The 27697-nt window shown below is 51.5% G+C and overlaps 1 protein-coding gene across 4 annotated transcripts in view; it reads left to right on the forward strand.

Annotated features, from left to right (window-relative positions):
- The window catches only part of CORO2B (coronin 2B), a 45539-nt gene that overhangs the window by 7918 nt on the left and 9924 nt on the right, over positions 1-27697 (forward strand). For 3 of the 4 annotated variants that reach the window (XM_030015668.1, XM_030015667.1, XM_030015670.1), the window contains one exon: positions 14872-15072. In XM_030015668.1, the coding sequence (XP_029871528.1) occupies positions 14872-15072 (201 nt within the window). Of the gene's footprint in view, positions 1-5630; positions 5698-14871; positions 15073-27697 lie in introns of all 4 variants that reach the window. The other variant, XM_030015669.1, reaches the window with a different exon arrangement.

Below are 27697 nucleotides of genomic sequence, written 5' to 3' on the forward strand. Positions count from 1 at the left end.
CAGTCCTTGCAGAAATGCTGAGTCCTTTAAGCAAGTGGCCAAAAAGCTGAATGTACAGAAATATTGCTTGGGTGAACATGGTGAGGCTGTGGTGTGCAGCGAGCATCCCGTGCGGGCTCAGCCTGCGGGACACCAGCTCCTGCACCTTCCTGGGGGGGGTCACAGCTCCGGGTCAGTTCACTACAAACCTCTGGCAAAGAGAGTCGCTTTAGCTGCTCTCGCAATTACATTAAGTGCAAAGAAACCCGATTCTAGAGCACTGTGTGCCAAAATGCAAGGAAAAATAGGGAAAAGGCGAGATTGGAGGCTGTGGCGAATGCATACACATCACAGGGCAGAGGAGGAATATCGCAACCGTTCCTCCATGAGCTTCCCTGCGCTCTTGTTTGTGCCTGTGTAACAAGTCTCCATTTCACTTTTGTGGATGGTTTCCCTCTTCCTGGGAGCCGACGCACAAGGCAGGGCTTGTCCAGGCTCCAGCTCCCCGGCGGGCACCGCACGGGCTGGCAGTGGCGGGGTCGGTGCCTCCCGCATCCCGGCCCCGGCTGTCCTGTGACCATCCACCCAGGCTCTGGCACTTCCTCACGCTGGCCAGGAAACGGGTTTCTGAAGCCTGAAATATTTAGGAGATGGTGTTTGTTTTTCTTCTTCTTCTTTTTTTTTGTTTTCTTTCCTTCTTTTTTGGAAAACTTTTGCCCCCAACTGGGATAAACTTCCAAAAAACCCTTGTGGTTTTGTAAGCTGTCCAGGAGCGAATGGCTCTGTGCGGGAGCAGCTGGGATGGGAAAGGAGCCACCGGAGCCTGGGCTGTGGGATGCTGCCCCATGTCCCGAGGAACACCCTGGTGTGCTCATTCCCGGGGAACATTTTGGGGTTTTTGGATGGAAAATAGCACGTGAGGGAGAGGTGTCTGAGCTGCTCACCCATGCGCTATCTTCCTGCTTTAGAAAAGTCCCATTTGCCAGGATAAATAAGTTTCTATGGTTCATGTCCTGTACAAAGCTGGGGCTTGGTGAAGATTTTTTTCAGGCTATGACAAAAGTAGAAATGTTAGTGCTCCCAGCAGTCCTCTTTGCCCCGAATTTTTCACGCTAATGCACCGAAAGCATCTTCCCAAGCAGTTTCTTACCCGTGGGGTCTGGCAGCCTCTTGTGTCCCCACCGTCCCCCAGCCCTTTAATACTTGTGCGTGTGGCTTTTCACCTCTTTGCAATTAAAAAGCAGGTGAGTTTAGGAGGGGTTGGATTTATGGCATCCTCCCACCGGAGGCTGTTATACAGGCAACCCCTCTTATTCTGCTTAAAACTGCTGGATCCTGGCTGGAAAAAACCTGTTGTGACCAAGTCTCTTGACTCAGTCTTCTTGATGACGTGTGATGCGATGTGAAATAACGCTCATGGACAAGCGCCTGGCTCGGTTACCCGCTCATCTCAACACGTGAAAAAAGGCTTTTTTTCCCCTCTCTGAGTTTCCTAAAAACCTCTGAAGTTGAGAAAAAGCATGCAATATTTTTGCCCTCAAGGAAACATTATTCCAAGAAGCTGGAGGAGGGAGGAGGATAAAATCCTGTGGTTAGTGACCCAGGGCAGCTCTGGGGGCCAGAAACGCTTTGTGCTTCATCAGGATGTTTCCGTGGGCTTCACAGGGTGGGAAGGAGTTGGGAAACAGAGTGGGAGGAAAATTGTGCTTGTTTACAGTATTTATTGACGAGCGTGAGATTTGTGTTTCTTCTCAGCACGTGGGCCCAGGAGAGGTTTGGTTTGCCTCCCCCGGAAGGTTTCCTGGGGGGAAAATGGTCCAAAATGGGGCCCCCACCAGTGCCGCAAATCCTGATGCCAGAGATGCTTTTTGTATCGTTCCCAGGCAATCCGTGACATCTGTGGGACCATGTGAAGTGCCCAGGGTGGGTGGGAAGCAGCACTGTGGTCAAGGAGGGATGGGGACTGGCAGTGACAGCCTGGCCCCATGGCCAGGAGACATCTGGCCTCGCTTGGTGATTTTTTCCCAGCGGCTTGGGAAGAGGAGAGGCTCTTCCCAGGCAGTCAGGGGTCTCTAGAAAGAAGAAATCATTGAAAAGTTGAACTCCAGGGAAATCCCAGTCACTTCCTTCCAGGCTGGAAAAAACTCAGCTGGCAGATATCGCTTCAGAAATGTTCATCTGTCTTTTGTCCTTTGTTTAGACCATATTAATGGGATTAATCCTTAATATTTGTAAAATCAATCTACTGCTCTCTACAAGTTGGATAAACACAGAACTCTCTTTGCCTCTTCTCCTTGTCTGTGCACTAAGGACAAGTGCCTTTCCCAAAGTGAACCGTACCTGCCAAAAATCCCATCTCGGGCCCCCACCCCCTGCTTTGGGGTCACCGTCAGGGAGCTGGGGAGCACCCACTGCCCCAATGGGTGCAGAAGCAGACATCTGCTCTGGCTCTTGGCAGCTCAGCCCCACTTTGGGGGGACCAAATCAGAGCAGTGCTGTGGTGGGGGGGTCTCAGCCCCTTGGGAGCTCTGCCCTGGGCTGTATGACTGCCTGGTGTCCCTGGTCTCTCCTCTGCCCAAACGTGACTTCCTCGCAGGGGGACATCATCCCACGGAGCTTCACGGCAGCCCTGGTGCTGCTCCTTTGCTCACGGCTGAGCGTGGGGCAGCCCAAATACACCCCTTGAGCGCAGCCACTGCTGCCGCAGCGCTTGTATCTCGCCATTGGACTCCGTGTCAGCAGGGTCCATCCCGCTCCCCTGCCGACCCTGCCCGGGGGAGAGAGGTTCGGTGTGTGGATGCATTGGTGGGGGGCACATTCCTGGGGCACAGCAGGAGCGGATGGTGCCAGCCTGCCTGTGAAGGAAGCAGCCAGGCCACGTCAGCGCTGGTGCTCCTGCACTGCAAGGCAATTAAATCCGTCATCTCATCGTTCTCTCTAGCAAACAGGCAAATGCAAAACCCTGCGGGGAAGGGCTCAGTGAATTCAGCATCAAACCCCAAGTCTGTTTTTTTTAATGCAACCTTAACCCAATGTGTGCTCCGGGGGCTCTGCTGAGCCCACGCTGTGGATGTCCCACGTACAAGCGTACAGCCCTCCGACAGGCTGGCAGCATCCCCCTGTGAACTGGGCTGCTGCTGCTGGTAGGGAGCTGCCGGTGAGGTGCTGGATGGGGTAAGACCTGAGCTACACCCCACACCAACCCCCAGCCACCTCCGTTTTCTCCCCAGCAAAGTTTTTAGCTTTGCCATGTGGTCTGCAAGCTCGTCCCCACTGCTGCTGTCCAGCTGTGCCAGGCAGGGCGAAGCCCGGTGGGACGGAGGAGCTGGGAACATGACAGCCTGTTTTATAGGAACACGCTCTTTTTTGAGGCCCTGCTTAGTGCATTTATTCCGGTGTTTATGAGAGCCCAAAGGTGTTTCCTGCGGCTGGGTACAGAGCTGAAGCCGTTTGCTCAGCTTCCCTCTGCCGCTCCAGCTGTTTGTGCCATCAGCCAGATGCATAAATAAGGAGAAAACAAGGAACTCTGCTGGTTGTTGTAGGATTTGTGTCTCCAAAGTGTTGTCAAGAGCAGGCTGAAGGGCTCTCCCCTGCTCTGTGGAGTGTGTATGTGTAAAGGGCTGGTGGGGATGGGGAGGATGGGGTCTTTTGTCAGTGGTATGAACATGCACGAGCCATGGGAAAGACACTCCAGCACCATGTCCCAGCAGGACACGGTGCAAATGGAGCTGGTGGGGTGAGACACAAGCAGAAGGACCCTCTCCCTGCATGGCTGATTCACCTCTCCCCCCAAGAGAAGAGGGGGCCGATGGCACCTCATCTTGCCGCGGGCACACGGCAAGGGACACTGCCTCATGTGGCGTCAGCTGGCAAGGGTGAGGACTAGCGTGCCTGCGGCACTGAAGGCTGCTGACCTCTGCCCGGCACAGTGCCCCGGGTCTCCATGTTAGGTCAATAAAGCAAAAAATATGCAATTGCTTATCAGGCTTCAGCTTTTCATGGGGATCAAACCTATATCAGAATTGGGAAGAAAACTTCCCAAGGAGGAGACTCTTTTCTCTGTTCTTGAACATTTATAATTAATTTGGGTTGTGTATAATAAACTTTTTACTGAGGGATCGAAACATGCATGGAAAAACTTGATCTGAAAGTAAAAGCACCTTCAGGATGCTGATGGCATTTGGGACTATGTGCCTGCGGGCAGCCACAGAGGGGCTTGCACGGGTCTGCATGAGACCCCGGGGCAGGGGTTCGGCTGGACCGGTGCTGGGGGGGAGCAGAGCTGTGATGGTCCCCAGCCCCAGCCTGGGAGCCACTGCGCTTTTGCAGCAGCGGGAGATGGATGAGGTCCCGTGGCACCGCTGATGTTATCTTGGAGTCATCTACCGAGCCATCCAAACCATAATAACTGCATGGAGGCTTAATGGGGAGCTTTATTCTTCATTATCGACGTAGTTATTCTGTAATGGAATGTGCAGTTTTTCCTGCCTCATAAATACCCATAATCTGCTTTTTAGTGGTCAGTATATAATCCTGAACTGACCTCATACAACTATTAAACCCCTTCTTCCCCTCCAGCCCCTGTTACTTTCTCAGGCCGGCAGGACTTGGTTTCGGGACTCTGATCATCATCGCTGCTGTGTTGCTGCATGTTGTCAGCCTGGTGCGGGTGTGCGGGGCTCTGGATGCCTGGGGCTGCTCCTCGAGGGGGACACAGGCTGGGAACGTGTCAACAAACTGTGTCCATCAGCCTATGCTGGATTTCATGCAAACTGCCTTTTTTCAAAGTTCACGCAAGGGCTTCTTGCAGAGAAGCACAAATTCTAAAATTGAAGCCTTTGAAAATGTACCATTTTAAAAGTTTGCACTATGGCAGTGTGCAAAACAGCTTTTCCCCATGGCTCAGCGCGACCCCCCCCCCCCATTTCTGGTGCTTGCAAAAGCCGGTTGCACTGAAAATGTCCAGCAAAATAGTGTTCTCCCTTCTGTGTTTCCCCAAAGAAGGGGATCAGCCCCTTGCCTGTCGCAGCCACTGCAGCCCCACTGCCATGGCAGGCCGTCCCCGTGCGGGGCTTGGGGCTGGATCCTGCCCTGGCTGTGGCAGGCGAGGGGTGGCCGTGCCCACTCCGGTGCTTTGGGGGCTCTGAGCAAGCAGCTGACTCGCCAGCAAGCTTTACTTAGGTGTATGTATAGATTGTTGCTTTACATCCCGCTGCTGATCCCAGGGTTTCTGGACAGGTTAATGAGCATGTTAACTGGGTATGAGTCAGGTAATGTGCCGTGTACATAAATGCTTCCATTTGCTAATGGTCTCAGGAGCAAAACCTATTTGTGTTGGAGGTAGCTTGTTCTCTAGAAGAAAGTAGGCGGCGATGCGTAATTATCCTAAAGGGGGCTGGCAGTCGCAAGGGAAGAGGAGATGGGGATCGGTGTGATGGCTGCCGCCGGCGACTCGGGGGACTCAGCCTTGTGCCCTGCCGCTGGCGATGCTCTGGCTCGTGCAAAAATTAGCCGGGAGCAGCCCTGTGGGGGTCAGATCCTGCCATGCATTGCCCAACACCGCGGCGCGGAGAAGCAGGAAGGGTTTGTGTGTTTTATCTCAGCCTCCTGGGATGGTGAATTGAATGTTTTTGCTTTCCCTCTCTGCACAGAGCTCTTGTCGAGTCAATGAGAGACCTCCACAAGTCTAGCGTGCTGGGGAGCAAGCACGGCAGCCTGGTGAGTGTCCCGCGCAGGGCATTTTAATAAGGCTGGGACAGAGAGATGCATAGAAACAGCAGCTGAGCCCAAGCAAGCCAAGAGCCCAACTGGCTGGCTCTGCTCTGAAGGTCCCTTGGCACGGGAGAAACCACTTAATTTACACCGGAGACTCGGCATTTCTTAGCCCGACTGCTTTTAAGTCAAGCTCGGGCTGCAAATGCACCCGGGTGCCCCGGCTGAAGCATCAATCCTGCAGCAACGCTGAATCTGGACTTTCAGACACATTTGGTGGCTGAATTATGCCTGCACACTGCGAACATGTGTTGCTCGCTGTGGTGGAATTGTTATTAAAATGAAGAGCGGGATGTGCCTAAATGTTAAATCTTACCGAGCCTCGTTAGCATGAAAGCCATTAATGTGAACAAAAGCCGTTTTCAAGGTTGAATTGAGAAGCATCAGAGCATTAGAGTACTGGAGAGATTAAAATCAGCATTTGTTTGGCTCTAATCTAATGTGCATGGAACAATAAGCATTTGATGACTAATTTTGGCAATGCTGAGTATCTTATCAAAATATAGCTGTTTAATTTCAGGCTTTTCTTTAGGGAGTGGATTCCAGCAGCATCAATCCTACGTACATGCTTTGCTAACGCACTGGGCATGCACTGAGCAGATCCCATCCTCCGTGTCTGGAGGAGCCTGGGCAGGACACATCTTGGGGTGACACGGTCCTGCCGCAGCCCACCAGCAGCTCTGCCAGCTCCTGCTTGTGCATTTTCCTCTCCGAGTAGAAAAAAATATTGGCTTTGCTCAAGCAAAGCGAGCGGGGACAGGGTTGGGGCAAGGAGGTGGCTTTGCGGTGCCTCCCCCACCACGTAGTGATTGCAGGGACAGTGTTTTGCTGTTTGCCAGCATTGATTTAGGCTACGAGCACAGGCCTGCTCAGCCCAGGGCTTCGCAGGTGCACGTCCCCTGCTCCTGGCTGTTGCGGGACCTGGGCTCCCATTCAAGTCCATGGCCGATACATACCACGTCCTTTGGGAAGGGGTTTAATCCTAAATCCCTCAGTGCTGATGCTCAGTGGGTGCGGAGGAGCATCAGGAGCAGAGCAGGGTTGCACTCGCCTCGCGGGGACTTTGGGGATGATGGCTCTGTCCTGGAAGGCACATGGCAGGGTGCTCAGGAGTGTGGTATGGCAGTGAGTCTGGTAGTGGCTTTTTCCTCTAAAATAAGCCCTGGAGAGCTATTTTGATGTTTTCTTCCCTGCTCTCTGCACAAGGGAGCTGTGAGGAGTGTCCCTGGGCAAGGGCAGGGCGGGATCAGGCAGCCCTGTGCTTCCTAACAGATGAAGCCATCTCCTTGGTTAAGACCTGCCAAAAAGCAACTCTTGTTTTTGCCCAGTAACACTTCATTGCCTTAATGGCTGATCGATACTTGAAATGTCAAACTCGAGCACCACTGACCTTTCTGATGGAAAATAACTTGTGCCCAGCGGCTTCCAGGGATGTGCAGGCAATGTGTTGGCTCCGGAGAGGGGCGAGGGAAAATAACCCCATGCAAGGGAGGCACGGGGCAGTGAGGGGGTGGGTTTCTGTTGTATTTGGTTTTCTTCGTACAAAACTGTGCCTTGACTTTAACTGGAAAGCCCCAGATGGGGAATGCTCTCCAGAACCTCTGCCTGTGCCAGGAGGAGGCAAGAAAAAAGGGAATAATGTGATTTTGGAAAGGCACTGTCTCCTGGAGTGCTGCAAAACCCCTCCTGGAAGCCCCAGATTTTCGAGGCAAACAGTGAGTGTTGCATTTCCTTTTCCAACACACTTTTTCATGCAAATATCTTTTTCATGCTAGTCAGCCATAACCCTGATACTTAACCATGGGCAGAACAATAAGTCAGACAGTCACGACGAAAGAGCACTGGTTTCCCATTAAAAACCTCTCTGAGGCCATAGGAGATGTTATGTGCCATCGCAGCAACCCAAAGATCTGCTGTAGGTGCCACAGCCCCCTTGTCACCCTGCCGGCACGCTGCTGGAGGGCACAGTGCGAAGAAGAAAGGGTTCCCGCTGCGCTGGGACTGGGGGGGGGGTGGATTGCCAACCCCCCAAAATGACTGCTTCGTACAGGTGAAAGCAGAAATTCATTTCTCTGAAAGCTTTCACGACTGAGGCAGATTAAACGCTGCTATATATAGGATATACAGATTTTTTAGGGATTACAGTCCACTGTGCTCTGTAACTGCCTATTGCAGCGTTAGGGGCTCTTTGCGCAAGCTTTCCCTCCCGGCTGCTGTTGCCAAGACTCCCGATGCTTGAAAAGATGCATTTAAAAATAAACACATTGAGACAAGAGCTGTGTCCTGCTGCTGCTGGTAGGCAAAGGCTGGAGCTGCCAGCAGATCAGAAAAGCCTCCAAAGAGGTGCTGAGTTTTTGCTTCTTGGTTCCTTTTCTTTTTTCCAGGCGAATGGCAGTGCTGTTCCCAGGGGGATGTGGGCAGAGCTGGTCCTCCTGGGTTTTGTGTGTGGTGCTGGGACACGCAGGTCAGATCTGCCTGCCCCATGGCATCTGCTCTGCCCAGCTGATGGTGGCTGCGGGGTGGGTACCACTCCTTCATCCTAGAGAAAAACCTGCAAAATAAAAAGTTTTTCGTTTTTTTTTTTTTTTAATGCAATTGCTCCTGAAGCTGCTCTCTGCTGTAAAACTGAATGGCAGCCTGAGACACCCACTTAAAAGCTTATTTCCCCACCCTGCAAGAATCAGGAGCTCGCAGGCTGCCCAGGACGGGGCAGCTCTGACCCCTCTGCAGCTGCAGGGTTGCTTTGCGTCTTGTCCTGCAGAGCTCCCCACTCCCACGGATCAGGGTGGATGCCGCTTGGATCAGCTCCTCCATCCAAGAAATGGATGCCTCCATTTCTTGCTCCTGTGTCAGCCCTGTGATACGTGATGCAATATTGCAGCTCCTGGGATAGACGGGGAAAAAGAGGGAAGTCAGCTCTCTGCAACCTCCACGCACGGAGCAGCCCGCACTCTCAGAGAGGAAAACTTGCCCGTCCCTTCCCCGGTATGGGGCTGCCGCTGCTCCACAGCATCATCACCTTAATCCAGCCCTATCGTATAAGGAAAATCTCTTGCTAACCGACTTACATTGCATGCTCCTGCCCGTCTTCTCCCCATATCTGCTTTTGCAGTGGAGCAGGGACAGAGCAAGATCCTAATGCCACTCTGCAAAGGTGCCAGGGAGCGCGGCAGGCTTCACCCAGAGCTGCAAACGCCGGGCTCCTTGCCTATAATATTGTCCCTGGGGCCTTTCCCCACCTTCAGGTCTGTGTGTTTTCCTCTGATTTTGAGGAACAGCACCACAACCAATGCAATGACGCACAGAAAACAGTCTGGCGCTCCTATTTCTCCTTCAATGAAATATTTTTGCTAAACGAGGGATGTTCCCCCCAGCCTTGGTGCCCGGCTCGGCGCCGACAGATATCATTGCTCCAATTATGAAACCTCAATGAGCTGCTTTGTTCTTTTGTTTGGAGAGGAGGAGCAGGATGGCAGCGCTGCCTGGCCTTCCCCTCCCCGGGGCTGCTGGGGGGAGCAGGGCAAGGAGAGGAAGGGGATAGAGATGCTCTGCACTGGCCTGTATCCCTGCTCAGGGCTTCCCAGCATGCCTGTTTTCTGCTCTGACTGTTGTTGCCAAAGAGATTTCCACCTTCCGGTTTGGGATTTTGGGACACGCTCTTCCCCTCAAGCACTTAAATAAGTAAAACATTGCAATGAGCCTAAAAACACCAGAGTGGAGCGGAGAATTTCTTTGCTGTTGCTTGTTTCATGAGGTTAATGTTGATGCTGAATGTTGTGACTGGGGATGTGATTTATTTTATTGCCTCACTTCAAAGTGCTTTACAATATTCTCATTTTTCTTGTAAGTTCTGCTCAACCTAAAACAAGGGAGGAGTTTTGTAATGAAAGGAAAAACCAGAGTCCAAGAATAATGCAGAACTAGAATGAACCTTGGAAATGGTGGCACATTAGTCCAACTCTGGAGGTGGATGGAAATGACTCCAATAAATCAATAATTTTTTTTTAATGCCTCTGAGCCATTGAGAGTGAGGTGATGGAAAAATAAAAATGCCCATTAGCATCAGCAGAATGTAGAGAATTACTCAAAAGGCGAGTTTCATTAAAATTACATACTGTAGGATAGCAAATGCTTTGGATAATAACTTCCAGAATTGCTGGATGTGGCACATCGCATGGTGACAGGGGCTGGTCCGTTGCTGCTGGGAGTTCAATCTGACCTGGGGCTGACCGGGGCTCCAGGGACATCTGCAGCTTTATGCAAGTGCACGAGGGCAAGTGGCACACAGGAGCTAGATTTAGCAGGATTTTTTTGTTTTCCAGCATCCTGCGTCTTCTCGGAGCGCAGCCGGCAGCAGCATGCCCGTCAGCTGCAGGGTGGTGGCTGAGGGGCTCTCAAGCATCCCTGACTCACCCTGAGTTTCTTTTTTTCATTTTTCTGTTCTAGAGCAGAGAGAAGGGAATTCGTAGGGGGAAAATAATTTGCAATGAAAACGATAGGTTCTGAACAGACACAATTTTGCAAAATTCAAGTCAAAACCCTGCAAATAGCTTGTAAGTGAGGAGAAAAAGGAAATTTGGAACAAAAATCCCCAAGAGTTTGAAATGCCATTTCTTTCCACAGTTGCTGAAATGCAGATGGAGCAAGGGTTTAAATTCAAGGGGAAGACAGCAAATGCAACGTTTCTCTTTAAGTTTTGGGGAAGGTTCCTGTCCCCTAGCACATGGAGGGCTTGCCACAACAATGCCATCATGGCCAGGTGACAGACACCTCTCCCCACACCCCGTGGGACATGAGACACTTTGGTCTCCACATGCAAACACCCGTGCAAAGCCTCTGGTCGCCGTCGCCGTCCCCCCGGGAGGAAGCGCAGGGCAGAGGGGCTGGCACGGGACCGTGGCTGGCTCACTTTTTCCAGCTTTTCCTCTCCCTCTTTGTCTTGCCCGAGTCGAGCTCCTTTGGGGAAGGGGCTGTTTTGCTCCCCACCTGGGAAACGTCAGCACCACCTGCAAAATACTCGGCGCCAGAGGGGAACGCTGACCTGCGTCCCGCCAGTGTCCGAAGCATCCCTGCATCCCCCCTCCTCTCCATCCCCTCCTTGTCTTCAAAAGCCTTCGCTTGCTTGGCCAGGAAATAGGATGTTTGTCGAGCGCCGAACTCCAGCGTGCCCCCTCTGAGCCCGGAAACCCCGGGGAGCGAAAGACTCTGCAAAGCAGCACGTGAAGGGAAAATAAATAAGTAAATAACAAAACTATTTCCCATTTGAAACTATACCTCTACCCTGGATTGCAGAGGCTGCGGGATAAGAGATTTTCATCCTCCCGGCTAGAAAATTTGACATGTTGTGAACAGTTTTCCATCATAAAGTGGTGTTTCTTGTGAAACCATGTATTTTGCTGGGAAGACTTCCCACGTGCAACCCATCGGCAGCCGTGTTTGCAGCGTAAGGGCAGTGCACCATACTTTGCACGTTGGTTTTTCATTGACTTTCTTCCTCCGGGCATCCCTAAGGTCCCTTGGTGGCCTTGCGCGTGGGCTTGTGCTTTTGTCCACATCCTGGGTGCCGGGGAAATCTTTCCAGATCGGAGCCGGGCTGTCCCTGGCAGCGCTGCCATGGGCTCAGTGCTGCAGCCACCATGGGCTGCCAGCAGAAACCAAAGGGCTCCTGCTCCTTCCCCCATCCCCTAGATGCTTGGAAGCCCCATGAGATGTGCCTGCCTGCAGACACTAGCTTCAAAGAGAAGGTTGAAGTATATATAGTGGGGATAAATAAGTGGAGGAATAAATAATAAAATTAAATGGAAAAATAAAGCTGACATCTGCTTGGAAACTTGAAGTTTTCATCAATCCAGAACTGAAACATCACTCATGAGAACACCCCAATGGGATAATGCAATGGGAAACTGGTCATTTTTTTTCAGCCAGAATATCTTTCTAGGTTTTTATTTGTGGGTAATGCCTCCTGCAGCCCAGTGGGCTCCACAGGGAAAGGGCTTCGGGCAGAGCGTGGCAGCCCAGACTGGGCAGATCCCCTCGATGCCAGCAGCACCTCCACGTGCCAAACCCGGAGGTGTGAACAGCACCGCAGAGCAAGACGCTGCTTTCCCCAGGACACTTTCCAGCCGGAGAACACAGCCATCTGCTGAAGGACCAAACACGAAGATGATGTTTTGAAAGTGGACTTTTCCTGCCCACCCACCTCTTGAGTGCCTTGCTCCAGTGACGGGACACAACGCCGGCAGGAGCAGCCTGCTTCAGAACCGGACGAAGGGCCAAAGGACACTGAGCTCTTTATTTTTCAACCCAAACCCTCCCGTTGGTGCAAAACTGTCCCACCAGCTGCTTTTCCCCACTCCTCCCTCACGGCAGCACCCTCTCCATCCGAAGGCTGATGCTCCCCACAGCCGGTGGGACTGGGACCCCTGCAAGCGCCCCCCCCAGGTTCCCAGCTCTCCCACGCGGCACAGGGAGCTATTTCTGGTGCGGGAAAGCCTCCGCCGGCTGCCAAACCCAGAAATGTGCAGGAAAGGGCCCAGCCGGGAGCCGCCCGCTGCACAATGCCGGCTCTGGACAGCCCTGAGCCCCTCGCCGGGGCTTTTGCCGGCGTTTCCGGGCTGTCTGCATCCCTGGGGCCGCAGGGCGATGTGACGCTGTTTACAGGAAATACTGACTGAGGTTAAAGGAAAGAAACTCTGGATTTCTCGAGCGAAACAGGCACTTAAGCTTATTGCTTCCTCCCGGCGTGGCGGGGGCTGAGTGGAGACTTGCCCAGTTTTTGATGAAAGAATAAAACAGGGAGGGCTGGAAAAAAAGAGAGATGCAAAAGTGGTGAGGTCCTGGAAGCAGCATCGCTCTAGTGTCTGGGGACCGTGGCGAGTAGGGAGCATCCATAGCACACGCGCGAGGAGCCACTTCAAGGGTAAAAACACATCTCTGGGCTGCTTGGAGCTCATTTGTGCTGGGGCTTTGTTTGGCAGTGACTCGTTAAGCTGAATTTCTGGATGCAGAAAATATTTAGAGCCCCTTTTCTGCTACCTCCCACGCGGCAGGAGGAGTTTCAGCAGGGGGGTCCGTGGGTTTTCTCCTGTGTGGGGATACGCTACGAGGCATCTGAAAAGTTTAGTGGGGGAAGGATTGGGCAAGTGTCCCTTTCAGTAGAATTTGGGGCTTTTTTTGCAATAGGTCTGGAGCACAGGGGCACAGAGGGCAGAAATGAGAGCAAAGTCAAAGTCCCGGGATCACAGAACAAATCGAGAGCTTAAAAAATATCAAAATATATTTTTGTGCTTTTTTACCATTATAAAAAAATTAATTTCACTATGAAAACTCATCTGTTCAGACAAAGGAAAGTGTAGGATTTAGTGTAACTCTTGAAAGCCACTCCTCAGGCTGCGGTCGGGGTGTTTTTCCTTGCCCTGCCTGGCTCCGACCGCTTGGGTAGGTTTGGCAAAGATTCACAGAGCTTTGTTGGACGTGAGTCTGCATTTTTTCAGAGCAGAAACCTTTCCAGCCAAAAATGTCTCTGCTGTCTTTCCGGGTTAAATCCTCAAGGATCTGTGTCCTTTTTCCTTGCAGCCTGGGGATCGCAGCATCGTCTCCATGGCAAACGGGCAGCCCCGGTGCTGCCGTGCATCCTCAGAAGGGTGCTCTCAGCATATGTGCTGCTGGTGGGATGGAAAATACAGCTGGGATTTTGGGTGTGATGGGTGGGTGAAGGCAGTGCAGTGGGATCCTTGCACAGGATTTCTGCCTACGGGCAGGTTTCCTGCAGGCAGGGCGTTGAATGCTGCGAGGAGTATTGGTACGGCGGGGGCTCTTCTCGCACGACGTCACTGCAACATGTCCCATGTCATCATCCCTATAATGCATGGCACAGGCTATTACCCTCTGCTGCTCCTCCCTCTGCCTTTTGCCCCATCGCCATGAATTAAGCCGATGAGCTTGTTTATACAAGTTAGAGATGGAAATGCTACTGCTTCCAGTCTTAAAGCATTCCCCTTTCCTATTCAGGAGACACTGCTCAAACACACCATGCTCCCATGGTGTGCCCATGGTGTTGAGTTTATTGGGAAGCAGGGACTTGGATTTATTTAGGATTAGAGCAGCCACAGGAGCGTTTCTGTGGTGTTGCCCCGCACCGAGAGATGCTCTCAGCAGGTGACCCAGTGTTTTAAGTACACACTTACGTGCTTTTGTCGATAGATGCTGGTTATGAAGACGCAAGCGGCTACGAGTCCTCAGGCATGCAATTACCCTGTGTTTGGATAGAGCTGAGTACTTATGCTGCTCTAACGTGGCTCAAACACTTATGCTCCTCTGCACACTCAAAGTGCCTTAAATCTTTGTAGATTTTATCATGGACACTTGTGCTACCATAAGGATTGTTCAAAAGAAGAGCTAACTGGAAAAAGCAGTCCTTTTTTTACTTAGAAAAAGCAAAGTAGTGAGGACAAGCGAAAGCACGCTCATTTCTGTGCATGCATCTGCAGTGCTTGGACTTGCTTTGGGGAAGCAGGATGAGCTAGGGGGTCCTTGGGATCCCTGGTCCGCTGGGATCAGCTTGTGGGTGCCTGGGAGCATCTCACCACCGGCAGCGATGGCAGCCAGCCTGCAGCAAGTGCTTCTGCAATGCTGTGGGTTAGCCCACGCAGGGACACCCGTGCAAAATAAGCTGAGACAGCTGAACGCATCGTGTACCAACTCTCCGATGCTCACTCCCTGCCTAAGTGCTCTTATTCTGCCCTGATGCATGCTTTCATGTGGTCCAGACTAATCCATTTCCAAGTCATTGCATTAAAAGCCTTAATTCATTTGTCATATGCACATGAAGTAGTAGTGCTGTGTGTTCTAGATAAGGAGTTCATGCTGAAAAAGAGATCAGCTTAAATTTTGCAACAGTAGAGAGCCTTTTAATGCCTTTTGTGAGCTGTACCTTGCACGAGGGAGACATCTAACATTTTTTCAAGGGTGTTATGTTTGCAGATCTGGACGGCCCCGATACTGCTGTGCCTTGTCAGGCAAAATCCCTATCGCAGCACGGGTTGGAAACTAGAGAGCAACTGGGAAACAGCCCAGGTGGGGTATTTTTAGAAGGCTAAGCCCTCTGCGTTTGCCCCGCAGATGTCATGGCGCCCGCAGTACCGCAGCTCCAAGTTTCGGAATGTCTACGGGAAGGTGGCGAGCCGGGAGCACTGCTTCGACGGCATCCCCATCACCAAGAACGTCCACGACAACCACTTCTGTGCCGTCAACGCCCGCTTCCTTGCCATCGTGACAGAGAGTGCCGGCGGGGGGTCCTTCCTCGTCATCCCCCTCGAGCAGGTAAGAGGTTTGGCCCTGGCGGAGGCGGCTCCGATCCGGAGCAGGTCCCTAAGGGCGGGTGTGCGGATGCACGCTCCGTCCTGGGAATCCCTTCCTGCAGCAGGATGCGTCGAAGCTTCTGCTGTCCTTTACTGGGGTTTTCTGGTGCGGGGAAGGGAGGATTTACAGCTGCCTTAGTGAATTGAGTTTTTTCTTTAGGAAGAAAATGAAACATTTGTTAAAAGCATTTTTGGCATCTCTCAGTGAGCATGTGCCAGCAGGGTGGGCGCTGGGCATATCTCCACCCTGCCCCTTCTCAGTGGCAGAGACCACTCAGGTTTGTGACCCCGATAGTTCACCGACGCAGCTCCCAGAAAGCGAGGGAGTCCCTGTGGAGCCCCTTGTCCTGCCGAGCAGGTAGCAGGTCCTTGCCCTTGTCATGGTTTAACCCCAGCCAGCAACTAAGCACCATGTAGCCGCTTGCTCGCTCCTTCCCGCTCCCCGTGGGATGGGGAGAAGAATTGGAAAAAAAAGTAAAACTTGTGGGTTGAGATAAGAACAGTTTAATAACTAAACTGAACTAAACTATAATAATAACAATAATAATATAAAATATAATGATAATAATTGTAATGAAAAGGAATATAACAAAAAGAGAGAGAAACAAAATCCAAGAAAATACAAGTGATGCACAATGTAATTGCTCACCGCCCACTGACCGATGCCCAAGCAGCGATCCACCCCCGCCCCGGCCAACTCCCCCCAGTTTATATACAGAGCACTATGTTCTATGGTACGGAATATCCCTTTGGCTAGTTTGGGTCACCTGTCCTGGATATGCTCCCTCCCAGCTTCTTGTGCACCTGCTTGCTGGCAGAGCAGGGGAAACTGAAAAATCCTTAACTCGGGATAAGCGCTGCTTAGCAACAACTCAAACATCCGTGTGTTATCAATGTTATTCTCACACTAAATCCAAAATGCAGCACTGTACCAGCTACTAGGAAGAAAATTAACTCTATCCCAGCCAAAACCAGGACACCCTTTATTTCAGCTTGTCTGTATAATCTTAGCCCTCAAATTTCACACCCTGGGCAGCTTGAGAGGGAGAGCATGGCTGTGCACCCAGTTTTCCTGTTGGAAAACCCCAGGGGCTTTTGCTTTGTGCACCGCAGCAGATGCCACCTCACACAAGATTTATTTTTAAGACTCCATCACCAAGCCGTAGCCCCTTACCAGCAGCCGATGCCCAGAAGCCATGTGCTGTGCAGAGGGCTCTGGGCTTCGGTTTGCAGCTGTACCTGTCTAAAGCACTTTGCACAGCAGAAGTGGTGCACACGCCTCTGCGCTATCAATCCTGTTTGCAGCATGTATCCCTTCTCCCCACCGGGCTGGGCTTTTGCTTCCCCAGCTAAGACTTTCCCCAGCTCTTTGCGTGAGTACCCACGTGAATCCGCATATCTCTTGCTCATGCAATTTTAAACTCCTGTAAATTCAGCTGATGCTTCAGAAGCCGCCCCGTGGGACCGCACTTGGTGTGCAGCAGTGGCTCCTGGCCGAGCACTCATCCCCGTAGCAGACAGAGCTGCGTCTCTTGGAGGAAAAGCCGGGCGGCAGCGACCTTGAACATGAAAAAAATACTACCTTTGCTTTGCTGCTGAAACTTGAGCGCAGGGCACTGCCGCGGGGTACCACGGTCGCACTGATGCTGCTGCTCTCCCGCTGGTGCTCCAGCGTGTGGACCAGCAGCTTGGAGCTGGTACCAGCATCCCATCCCTGGGCACCCTTCCCTCGCCCCACGGCTCTTGGGCTGCAGGAGGGGACATGGGGGCTCCGAGTCACTCATTCTCAGGAGCATTTTTGACATTGGAGGAGCTGCGCTCACTCCCCTTAAGGATGCACCTACCCCATGCAACTTGAAGACACACCGTGTATGAAGACGTACGACATGCATGGGGAGAAGGTGGTTGTCTCTCAGGCTGCTGGACAGCAAAGTCGCGGTGACAAACCCACCAGGATTTCCAGCCGGGAGGGGAAGGTGGCAAAGCTGGCCACAGCAGGATGGGGGAGCGCTCCCCTCCGAGCCCCTCCGCACCCCATCTCCCCACGCCCTGGCATTCCTCTTAGACACTTTCCCCATGTAACATTCACATCTCTTCTGAATTTCTCTTTAATTTCTGGAGTAGAATCGTTTACAGATGGAAGGAATTATAATCAGCATTTTAATTGCAGCACACAGCTTGACTCTTATTAATATTCAAAAAACCAGGAGCTTTGTCTGAGCACTCGGAGTGCTCCAGCCTCCATCTCTGCCTCCCTCCCCACGCCACTGAGCCCGAGCTGGGAGGATGCCCATCCACACACTGCTTGCTCGTGGTCCTAAATCCTGAGCTAATAACCCAGTATTGCCAGCAAATTACCTTTTTTTTCTGGCAAACGTAGCCTGGTCCCAGTGGGATAAGAGCAGAGGGAGCACGATGCCATTTGCAACCTGTTCCGAAGGGATCGTCAGCCCCGTGTGGAAATCCTGGCAATATTGCACCCAATAAATCCCAGCCGGAGCAGACCTTGGCACTCCGTGTCAAGTGGCTGCACACGCCTTTGTACAATCTAATAATTTCATTTTTTTTTTTAAATAGGGACTGATTAGCTCATTAAGAGTAAACTAATTTTCTTTGGAAATCAGCAGCCCTCTAATTAATTGGCATCCATATTTAGCTGAACATAATTAAGGTAACCTAGATACTGCAGATCTACTCAGGATTTGATTTGCTGCCATCTGGTTTTTTTTACATTTCTGCCCTCTGTTCTGCTCAGAAATGTTCACCAGAAACCCCTCTGCTTTATGCTTCAAGTGACAATGCATTTGCATACGCTGGGCCATATGTTCCTCTGCCTGCGCATCAGAAATGCTGGTTCCTCACGTATTTACGTAGCGATCACGGGGATGTGTAACCACTTGTGCAAGGCTGCGTAGGTTGGAAAGACCCCATCCTCCCCGCGAGCCGTCCCCTGTACTCTCTGCCTTGTGAAGGGACATGTGGACAGAGAGGGACTGGGCAAGCCAGACCTGTGAAATTATAGGAAAGCCAGGATTTGGGCTCTACTTTGAAAAAATCTCTGCAAAAATTCCAGAAACATCAGGAATCGTGTGGCTACAATTTTTTAGCAGAGAATGTGCTTAATTGGGAGAATCTGAGATAGGACCCTTTACAGCCCAAACAGCAGTGTGTTCCCAGTGCTGCACATCCCTTAACATCAACACTGAAATCCAGCATCACCATCAATAGCACAGAGTCACCCATGGAGGAGCCTTTGCCTCTTCTGGGCTTTCAAACACTCCAAGGTGCTTTCCGTGGCATTTCCAGGCTTTTTTTGGTAGCGATGGGGATTTTCTGTTCCTCTGAAATGAAAGCAATGACTTTCACATCCATGCGTGACCCCAGAGCCGGGATGGGGCCGAGCAGCCCAAGGAGCACCCGCTCTCCCCCTCCCTGGGGAGTTTCTAGCCCTAAACTGTTGCGTTCAGCTTTGGTCTGTTTAGTTTTCAAAATGCTTTAGCCTTATCCAAACGCGTGGGGAGCCCCGGAGCGCGCTGGCCAGGGAAGGGACAAAATACGTGGCACTTTTTGAGGATGCTGTACTTGCAGCCCTGAAGCCCGAGAGCTGCTCTCCTCCCAGTCCCAGAGCTGGGAGAGCTTTTGGCAGCAGTTATTAAATCAAAAAATAAACTGATGTGTTTGCCCTGCAGCTCACCTGCAACAACCAGCACCAAGGAAGCTCGGAAAGCCTACCTGTTTCGGGCAGCACCAGGGTTTTGCTGGCCCTGAGCTGGCCAAAACAGCTGGGGAAGAACAAACTCCAGCAGTATGGGGATTTATTTCAGCTGTGCCTGATTCAATTAGCTTCATATAAACTGGTCTGGGGGAGGAGGGGTTGTAATGCAGCTTGCTGGGGTGGTAAGGAGATGCTGCAGGGGTCCCTTAGGGCAGCCCTTGCAGGGGAAGGGTGGCTGGCATCACTTGTGCTGCATTGGGCAGGTTTTTGTTTCTACATGGGATGAAGATAGCTTGTTTTCCGCAGCCAGACAATGTTATCTGCCTACATGCCTGAAGGAAGTAGTGAGCAGGAAGGTGGAGTCTCTGTTTACACGTAGGAAGCTGAAGTCTGAAGCTGTTGCTCGTGCCAGCGCTGCCTTTCGTAGCTGTGGTCGTTGTGTGCGAGCTGCTTGAGCTTCAGTGCCCGTGGCGTGGGGCTGAGCGTGGGGCAGGTCCCTCACCCTGCTGCCGGCAGGGCTGCCTTGCTGCCGGCGATGGGTGGCTGTGCAGAGCAGCAGAAGTGTGAACGTGGAGGTTGTGGGGGGGCTGGCAGGGGTCCGAGTGGGACACTGATGCCCATCACTGCTGCTGTGGGGGCCTGTATAACCCTGCCCGGAGCTGGGGCAGCCCATGGAGGTGGCAAACCCATTGCTAATCCCCACGGAGGTCCCAAACCTCCACGGCAGCCCTGGGGAGGACAGGGACAGCGGCTGGGCAAAGCCCGAGTTGTGCTGCAGGGAACCACTTGCCTGTATTGCCTGTCCCTTCCTTACCCAGCACAGGGGGATGCAACAGAGGAGCAGCCCCTGTGTCACAAGGAGCAGGGCCACCGTCCCTTGTCTGTCGGGTTAGTGGGTGCCCCCCCCGCCAGCTGGGTGGCAGCTGGCGAGCAGGAGGAGTGGGCTGCGTGCCCCAGGCAGCCTGCCCTGGCTCTGGGATGACTTGTCTTGGCTCAAGGTGCTGGTGGCATCTGTTCTGCCTGTGGCATCGCCCAAGGGACCCCCCCCGTGCATGCCCTACTCTGCGAGGACATTGACTTGCCAAGGTTGGGCAGAGAACGGGCAAGCTCATCACACGGCTCTTTTCCTTGCTTCTCAGAACTGCTGCACTTCAAAGTACCAGGAGGGTTTCTGCAGGAAAAAATACAGAATTTTCTTTGTTTCTCTGTACTATGTCCTTAGGGCTTTTCTGCCTTTAAACTTGGGACCCAGGAGACTCCCTTGGCCTGTGCTACTTTTTTGTTTTCTGTGAATTTTTCTCTCTCTGATTTTAGTCTGCAGGAGACATTTCCTTTAACCTAGAGTTGGCCAGAAAAAAAAAAAGACCCGAGGCTTACACAAAAGCTGACACTTCAGCATTACTGTTCCACACTGGAGCACAATCTGATGTCCCTGCGTTTATCAAGGAGATAACAGGAGAGCAGCTGTGGGAAGCCCAGACCTGGGATCTGGCTGGTTTTAAGCACCTGGATCAGTCAAAAAGCGTCAGCATAAAATTTTAATGCTGCCCTGAGAGCTGGTGGTGGACCACAGGAGGAAAAAAGGTTTGAAAACCTAAGTCCTTGGGCCAACAGGAGCTTGGGAGAGGAAATATGGATTTTTGCCCCCATTAATGCTGCTGCGTTTGCAGCAAAGCCTGGGGTCGAGCCTGGGGAAGTGAGAGCTCGGCTTTGCCTGGGCCATTGCAGCACAGCCCTGCCTGCAATTGCCTGCCCCCTCTGCCGGTTAAAATAGAGAGAAACCCTGTCCTCGCTGGGGAAAAGTGGCTTTTTGTTACCAATAAACATGGATTTATTTTTAGTGTCCATAATCCAATTTAACAGGGACATTATACGGGCTTTTGTCTTTTTAATTAACAAGCTTGAGCCTGGCTACTGCTTTTATGGTGCAGATAAATACTTCTGCAGCAAGGCTTCGGGGTTTTAATCTGTGCAAATTGTTTGTCAAAAGCTGCTGTGTGCATTGCTTTGCGGGTTTTAGGGCTATAGGGCTCTGTGGGTCCAGCATGGCTGGAAAAGCTCATCTGATGGTTACCCCAAGCGCAGGCAGCGGTGGGGCTGCAGCCTGCCTGAGCAGAAGATGGGATGCTTACAGCCCACAACAGTATTTATATTTAATTTAACAGTATTTCTATCCACACAAGAGGATATTTAAACCTTCATCCTGGCAAAAGTGGCATTAAGCAATGCTGATTTCTCTTCTTGCTTTATGACTTGTGTGGTTTAGTTGTATAACAAAAAGAGTAACTAAGTCGTCTATTAATGGATGTAATTTTTTATGGCAAGTAACCTGGTAAATCTGGGCCTGTGCGTTTATTCCAAAGCACCCCAAGCATGGAGTTTGCCAGAGACAGCGATAGCATCATCACTCCTGGGGAAACTGAGGCACAGAGAGGAGACTTGTGATGTTTGCTCAAGGAGCATGGTGTGGAGGCTGAGATGCCGTCCAGCTACACTGCTGGTGGGGCTGCGGCGGGGGGTAGCTTCTGCTGGGGAAGAGGATGGCTAAGAGCGCTTGCTGTACGGAGGATGGTGGCTAAAACCTGCTTGGGTTGCAGCCTTTCCTGCTTTCCACTTCTCCCCCCTCGCCATGGCGAGGCTGGCTGAGGCAGGTGCCTGGGGACCCAAGAGCGTGGGAGATACACAGGCAATAAAATCCATAGGACTAAGCAGAAATCCTGTCCGGCTCTGCACCCCCCTGTGTATTCTCGCTGCTTGTTTAAAGAATACAAATGCTGTTTTAGCAGGTGCGGGAGGATGCATGGAGCACATCTCCATCTCCTTCCTCTCCCTGTTTGAATTTCCCAGGTGTTACAGGCTGGGAAGAGGGGTGGCAGTTCTCACTTGTGGCGTTATTTTCCTGGAGGTGCACATCTGGCTAAATAGCTTCTTCACTCAAAGGTGCCAGAATGTGAGCTGAGCTTCTAGAATTTGTTTACTAGAAAGCTGGCTCTTGGCTTAGTGTTTTCCTTATTGCTCTCATTCACAAGAGCAGTCAGGAGGCTTGGCAGTGTGTTCATGACAACTGGGTTACTCTCTGCAGGACCCAGAAGCAGGTTCAGGTATTTCCAGCACCTGGAATTGATGTTTGCATGGATTTATTTGGGCTTGGGTTTTTTAATGGATTTATATTACTGAGAATCCCTGGACCAGCTTCCAGCCAGGTCAGTTGTGTGCCCCATCCCTCCCAGGTGATGATCCTGCTTGGGAACACCCGGGAACACACGTGTGGTTGCCCAGTCTCCTCAGCCTTGGCTGGCTCTGGCCGAACTGGGGCCATGCAATTGCTCCTGTCTGGTGGTTTGCGGCTGCTGGAGGCTGGATGAGCATCCTGGCAGAAGGGAGGCTGCTAGGGGAGAGCAGAAAGAGTGGAGGAAAGGCTTGAGACATCTGTCCTTATTCAGTTGTTGGAGAGAAACATCTCCAACAGCAGCATCCTTCCACCTGCACATGGGAATTTCCTTGGGGAATTATTTGTGCAACTGCACAGGTGACTAGCGCAGCAAGTGCTGACTTGGTGCAACACCTCCACTGCCCAGGAACCCGTCCCCTTGTGTTCAAGCTCTTGTTGCTCTTTGCTTAAGTAACTCGTGTTGCAGATGTGATGCCCAGCTCTGCCTGGAGCCCTCCTCTTGCCTCCCCCTTCCCATGGGCTCTCAGCCAGGGCTCGTCCCTGCTACAGGGAGATGTGCAGCCAGCAGTGCATCGTGGCAATGGGTTTTCTGGGTCCCTGCCAAGGGTTTGCCCAATTTCTCTCTCACTTGTGCGGGTTTTGTTTGACTTGGTTACTAATGAAGATCAGTTAACCTGCAGTGACCTTCCCTTGTACTGAAATGAGCCGCAGATCTGCCCCAGGTCAGGGAAATCTGTGTAATTTCCTCCTTTTTGGCTCTCAAACAGGAGAGACCTTCTTTAAAAAGACAGCAGTAAATGTATTTACTCTTAATCTCAACCACTGGAGACTTGTGTGTACTCAAGGATTTCCTGGGAAACCCTGTAAATCCCCTATGGCTCAGGCAGCGCTTCCCTGATCCTCCTCTAAAAGCTAATAAGGGATTAGGGAGTGTCTGGGGGAAGCTGCTGGGTGGGGAAGGGTGGCCTGGCCAGTCCCCAGGGCTGGTGGTGGGTGCTCCTTCCTCGGGGAGGTTTCTCACCCAGGGACATGTGCTGAAGGTGCTGGCATCGATGCCAGATGGACGCTGCTATTGTTTCTGTAAAGTTTTCCACACATGGTTGGTTTGAGGGTAGTTTGAATAAAGGTTTGTGCCACACTTGTAGAGCTTCATAGGAAACAGGAGGATTTGGAAACGTTCTGGGTTTGTATTTCCAGGGAACCTGGTGAATAGCAGGTTTTATAAAATACATATATTAAAATGATTTATCTGAGCTTCCTGCTGGTTGGTTGCAAAGCAAGTGTGGAGTCCTGCCATCATGAGACTGAAGCTTGTGCTGCTTAGAGGGTCTGAAGCGATAACGCTTCCCATTGCTCGGGTCTGGTGAATGGCCAGGAGGTTCACTCAGGTGAACTCTGATATCGAAATTACTCATGAGCTCATGCTGCTCACAGCAACGCTTTGATGATGTAGAGTGCTTAAGAGGGATGCTTCTAAGAATAAAGAAGCTTAGCTCCTCCTGGTGATGGTGTTCCCCTTCCTGGGGCAGTCCGACCTCCTGGGGCGGTGCATCCACCCCTCCTGGGCTCTGCTCTCGCTGCTGTTCCAGCCGTTCCCAGGGGAAGGCTTCCTTCTCGGTCACCAAGCAGCAAAATAACTGAATTCAAGAAGCTTAAAAAAATTCATGGTCCTTTCTCCCCTTTGTCCCCCAGCCATAATACAAACAACTTTCTCCTTTTCAAGTGCTTCTAATTGCTCCAGCAAAGGGAGGGCTTTGAGGGGCTGAAGTTGCTGGAAGGTTTGCTCCTTCCAGTGCATGCCATGGAAAATGTCAGAGCTGCTGGAGCCCGGAGAGCCACCCCACAGCATGGCATGCTCTTGCTAAAGAGATGGTATCTGGGTCACCGAGCTTGCCCTAGTCAGGGATCCAGCGATTAGGATTCACCATGGCTTAATGCATGGCTGCTGGCAAGGTCCCTCTAAGAATGACTAAATGGGAAGCTATGGCATGAATCCCTATTTAATTTATTTTTTTTCTTTTTATTTCCTTTATTTGGCTCCTTCTCCTCTTTCAGGTGCCCCGGGTGTGGGCACAACTCACCACTGCTCTTGCACAGGCACTGTCCCTTACTGCAGGCACTGTGGCAGCTCCTGCGTGCAGGCTGCATTCAACTAACTTTAATCAAACCTCTTGAATTCTTGGGCAGAAGCTATCCCTAGTATCCAGAGTCTGGTTTGTCCTCTTGAAAGCCTAATAAATTTTGACAAAACCCATCAAATCTGCTTTGCAAAGGAAATCACTCAGCTGGTTGCTCAAAATTAAAGTGATTGCATATTAACTTGTGCCATTAAAAGGTCTGTCCACCTGGAATTTAACAGCTGCTGCATGAATTTCTACTCTAGACAGTGTGTTAATAATGTCATGCTAATGCAAATATGAAAACAGGGGGAAAGCTAGATAAGGTTAAGCGGTGTCTGCTAGCGTACTTAATATAATAACCGATAAAGCTGTGCTTTGCATCCCGTTAATTCATAGGAGGGTTGCTGGGTGGTACCGGGAGGCAGAGCTTTGTATTGCACTGACGTTGCTATGTTTCCCTTCACCTTCTTTGTCTCGCTTTTGGGTTTTTCCTTCCCAAATCTTGTCTGCTTGTCCCGGGGGCTGCATCCCTGCAGCTCACGCGTTGCTCTGTATGATGCTTATGTGCAGGATGAGACCCAAAGCACCGTGTCCTCTCTCCAGCGCTGAGCTCTCCCCATACATGCCAGCTCCTCCCCAACCTGTGAAAAGAGGGCAAAATTAATTTTTTTCCATGGGAAAACTTAAAGAATATGAAAAATCAGATTTTTCTTCGTAACTTTTCTTGGCATGATTTTTGCAGTGGAGTTCGGGGGAAGGCGATAGCTGACACAGGGGCTCTGCGGGTCTCCCCAGGCGATGGGCAGCTCTCGCCCCATGTCCCGAGCATCCATCAGGGCAAACAGCTCCTCCTGGGTGCCCAGCGCAGCAAGAGCACCCGATGTACCAGGGCCCCGAGGAAACAACTGCTGAATGTTTTAGATATTGAGCTGGTTTTAGTGAAAAGCAACATTTTCCTAAATCTTCCCCTCTACCCCTTTGGAAAATTCAACTTGGTGGAAAACTAACTTTTTGATCAAAGCTGTTTTCTAGGCTCTGCATCAGAAATACTTTATTTTTTATTTAAATGAAGGACTTGTCTTCTCTAATGATTTTCCTTGTATTATGGCCCAAGTACTTTCGGCGCTTGGTCAGTCGATGCTCCTTCTTGGGCTTTGCTTTTCCTGGGACTGTTGGCTCCCAGCATGGAGATCTTAGTGTTCTGGGGGGGTCAATGGGGGCCATTGCCCCCCACTGTGCAGGTTTGGCACGATGGGGACTTCCCAAGGGGCTGTCTTTGCCACTGTGTAAAAGGAAAATTTAAAATCCACACGTGGTGCGTACTTTAATGTATTGCCCTTCCTATGGGATGCTCTGGTGTTTGCAATGGTGCTTGCTGTAATCTAGGCAAAGAAGAGTATCCTGGGGGGCAGGAGGTTGGGATGAGGGTCTGGGGGGATTTGGGGCCAGGATGGGGGGTTCAGGGGACCATCCCTCCGGCTGTGGCATCATCCAGAGCCACTGGCTGCCAGAGGTTTGGTTCACCCTGGCAAAACTGTCAGAAAGTCACTTTGCTTGTTGTTATCCCTAAAAATGTGAACTGATTTATAATAGTGCTAATAAAACCCAAGTCTGGGGCATTAACCAGGAAAATGCCTTTTCAGCTGTTTGATAATGTCAGAAATGTTGTGTACATCGATCACTGCTGCTTATCTGGGGCGAAGCTGCCAGGTACATGCAGGGAAGAAAATGCATTAGTGGATGGCAGGATGCAGTTAAGGGTCCAGGGCTGACGTGGCAGCTCAGATCTGAGCCAGGTTGTTGCTGATGGGCAGAAGGATCAAAATTCAGGCTCTCTGAGCGAGCTGAAGTGATGCTGTCAGCAGCTGAAGGAGGAGACAGGCGCAGCTGCCCCATCCCGGTTCTTCCATCCATCCCTGCCCTGACACCCCTGAAATTGGCCCTAATGGAGGTTAAAATCACACCGGCAGGTATCAATCACCGAGGGGAAAATGAACCCTGTGCCATATGGGTAGGGAATTTGCCTAAGATGCCCTAATTAGAAAGAGGCTCATGAGTTAGAAATCAGTCTTGCGTTAAGTGCTCATCACAGACTGGCTAATGGGGATGTGATCCCGCGCCTGTCACACGCTGGGGAATTAATGAGCGTTTGTAAGAGACTGTATTGAAGGGCAGAGGGGAACGACTGCCGATGACCCTGTTACCCAGCCAGCGATGGAGCTGAAGGTGTCCATTCATTCACGTACTGAAGGCAGTGAGAGCAGGCACCTATTTTTTTCACTTTACCTCAATAACTGAAATGACCCATATAACTAAGTCCCCGGTGTTTTAAGCCCAGCCTAGTTCTCATCTTCTATATGGGCTGTGTCCAAGGGATGACTTAGAGCTGTTGTAGCAATTTGAGCAAGAACTGGCTTTTCACGCTAATAATAGTGCCGATGAAATTTTAAGATTGATAAAGTGGGCTTGGGGAGGGTTGGGTTTGCCTGTGTTTCTCAGTGGCTCGTGTGACAATTTTCTGCATCTCTGACCAAATCCAGGCAGGCAGAGCTGCTCTGCCCGTGCATCCCGTGCTGGTCCTGGCAGGTGTTCACCGGAGCTGCGACCGCCCGTGCAGTGCCGCAGCGGGCACCGTGGCTGCCTGGCAATTAGCAGCCCCGTCTCCCTGGGAGCAAATTAATTCAAATAAACCTTCCCAGCAGCGATGGCGCAGGGATGAGTCCCCGGGCCTGATCCGGCTGCCCAGAGCGCTCCTGGCTGTTGCCCTTAGCTGCGGATGGTAAAAATGCAGCGTGTTGTCCTCGGTGTGTTTCTTTGTTCATGTTAAATGGAGCCAGGAGCTTAATACGTTAAAAGGTCAGCGCTGGAAGGGCTATGAAATATTTAGTGGCTGTGTCGTGCTGACCTAGTTAGCTTGCACGCTCCGAGCGTGCCACCACCTCCGGGCTGCGGCAAGGAGCCAGCACAGGGGAAGGAAGGACGGTGGGGTCGCCAGCCCTGGAGACACCCTGCAAGGTCCCTGCAAAGAGCAGGGGGTTCCTGCAACCCATCTGCGATGGGAACCTTAATAGGAGGCTGTGCTGAGTGCTGTGTGCTGTCCTCTGCTGCGGAGCTCTGCAGGTTCTCGCTCTGCTGGGACGGCAAGACCAGACCATCCCCAAAAGTCTTGCAAGGATTTCCATCCGTGTGGAAGGAACCCACCAAGTGGTGTAACCGTTAAGTTATTAGCATGGTTAAGCAAGAGTGTTTGTGATCCTGAAGCCAGTGGGGATTTGTTCTGTGGTGTACTCATACAACATCACTCAACATCACTTCTGAAGTTTGGGAGGAAAGTACCAAATGTTTCATGTGTGACCCAACGGCTGATCTGCCTCAAGTCCCTTCCAGCCCTTTTGCCCCTGGTTTCAGATGGTCATGCAGAGATTTCCTACTGCGCTGGGGCTGGGCGGGTGCTCACACAGAGCAGCCCCATGGGGTTGCGTTTGCAGAAACCCCTTCTCATATGTGGATCAGCTGCAGATGCCCTGGGAATACTGATGAGGTAAAACCAATCCCCAATTCAACCAGGTGTTTCCTCCAG

The sequence above is a fragment of the Aquila chrysaetos genome, chromosome 5 (assembly GCF_900496995.4).
Source record: "Aquila chrysaetos chrysaetos chromosome 5, bAquChr1.4, whole genome shotgun sequence".
NCBI lineage: Eukaryota > Metazoa > Chordata > Aves > Accipitriformes > Accipitridae > Aquila > Aquila chrysaetos.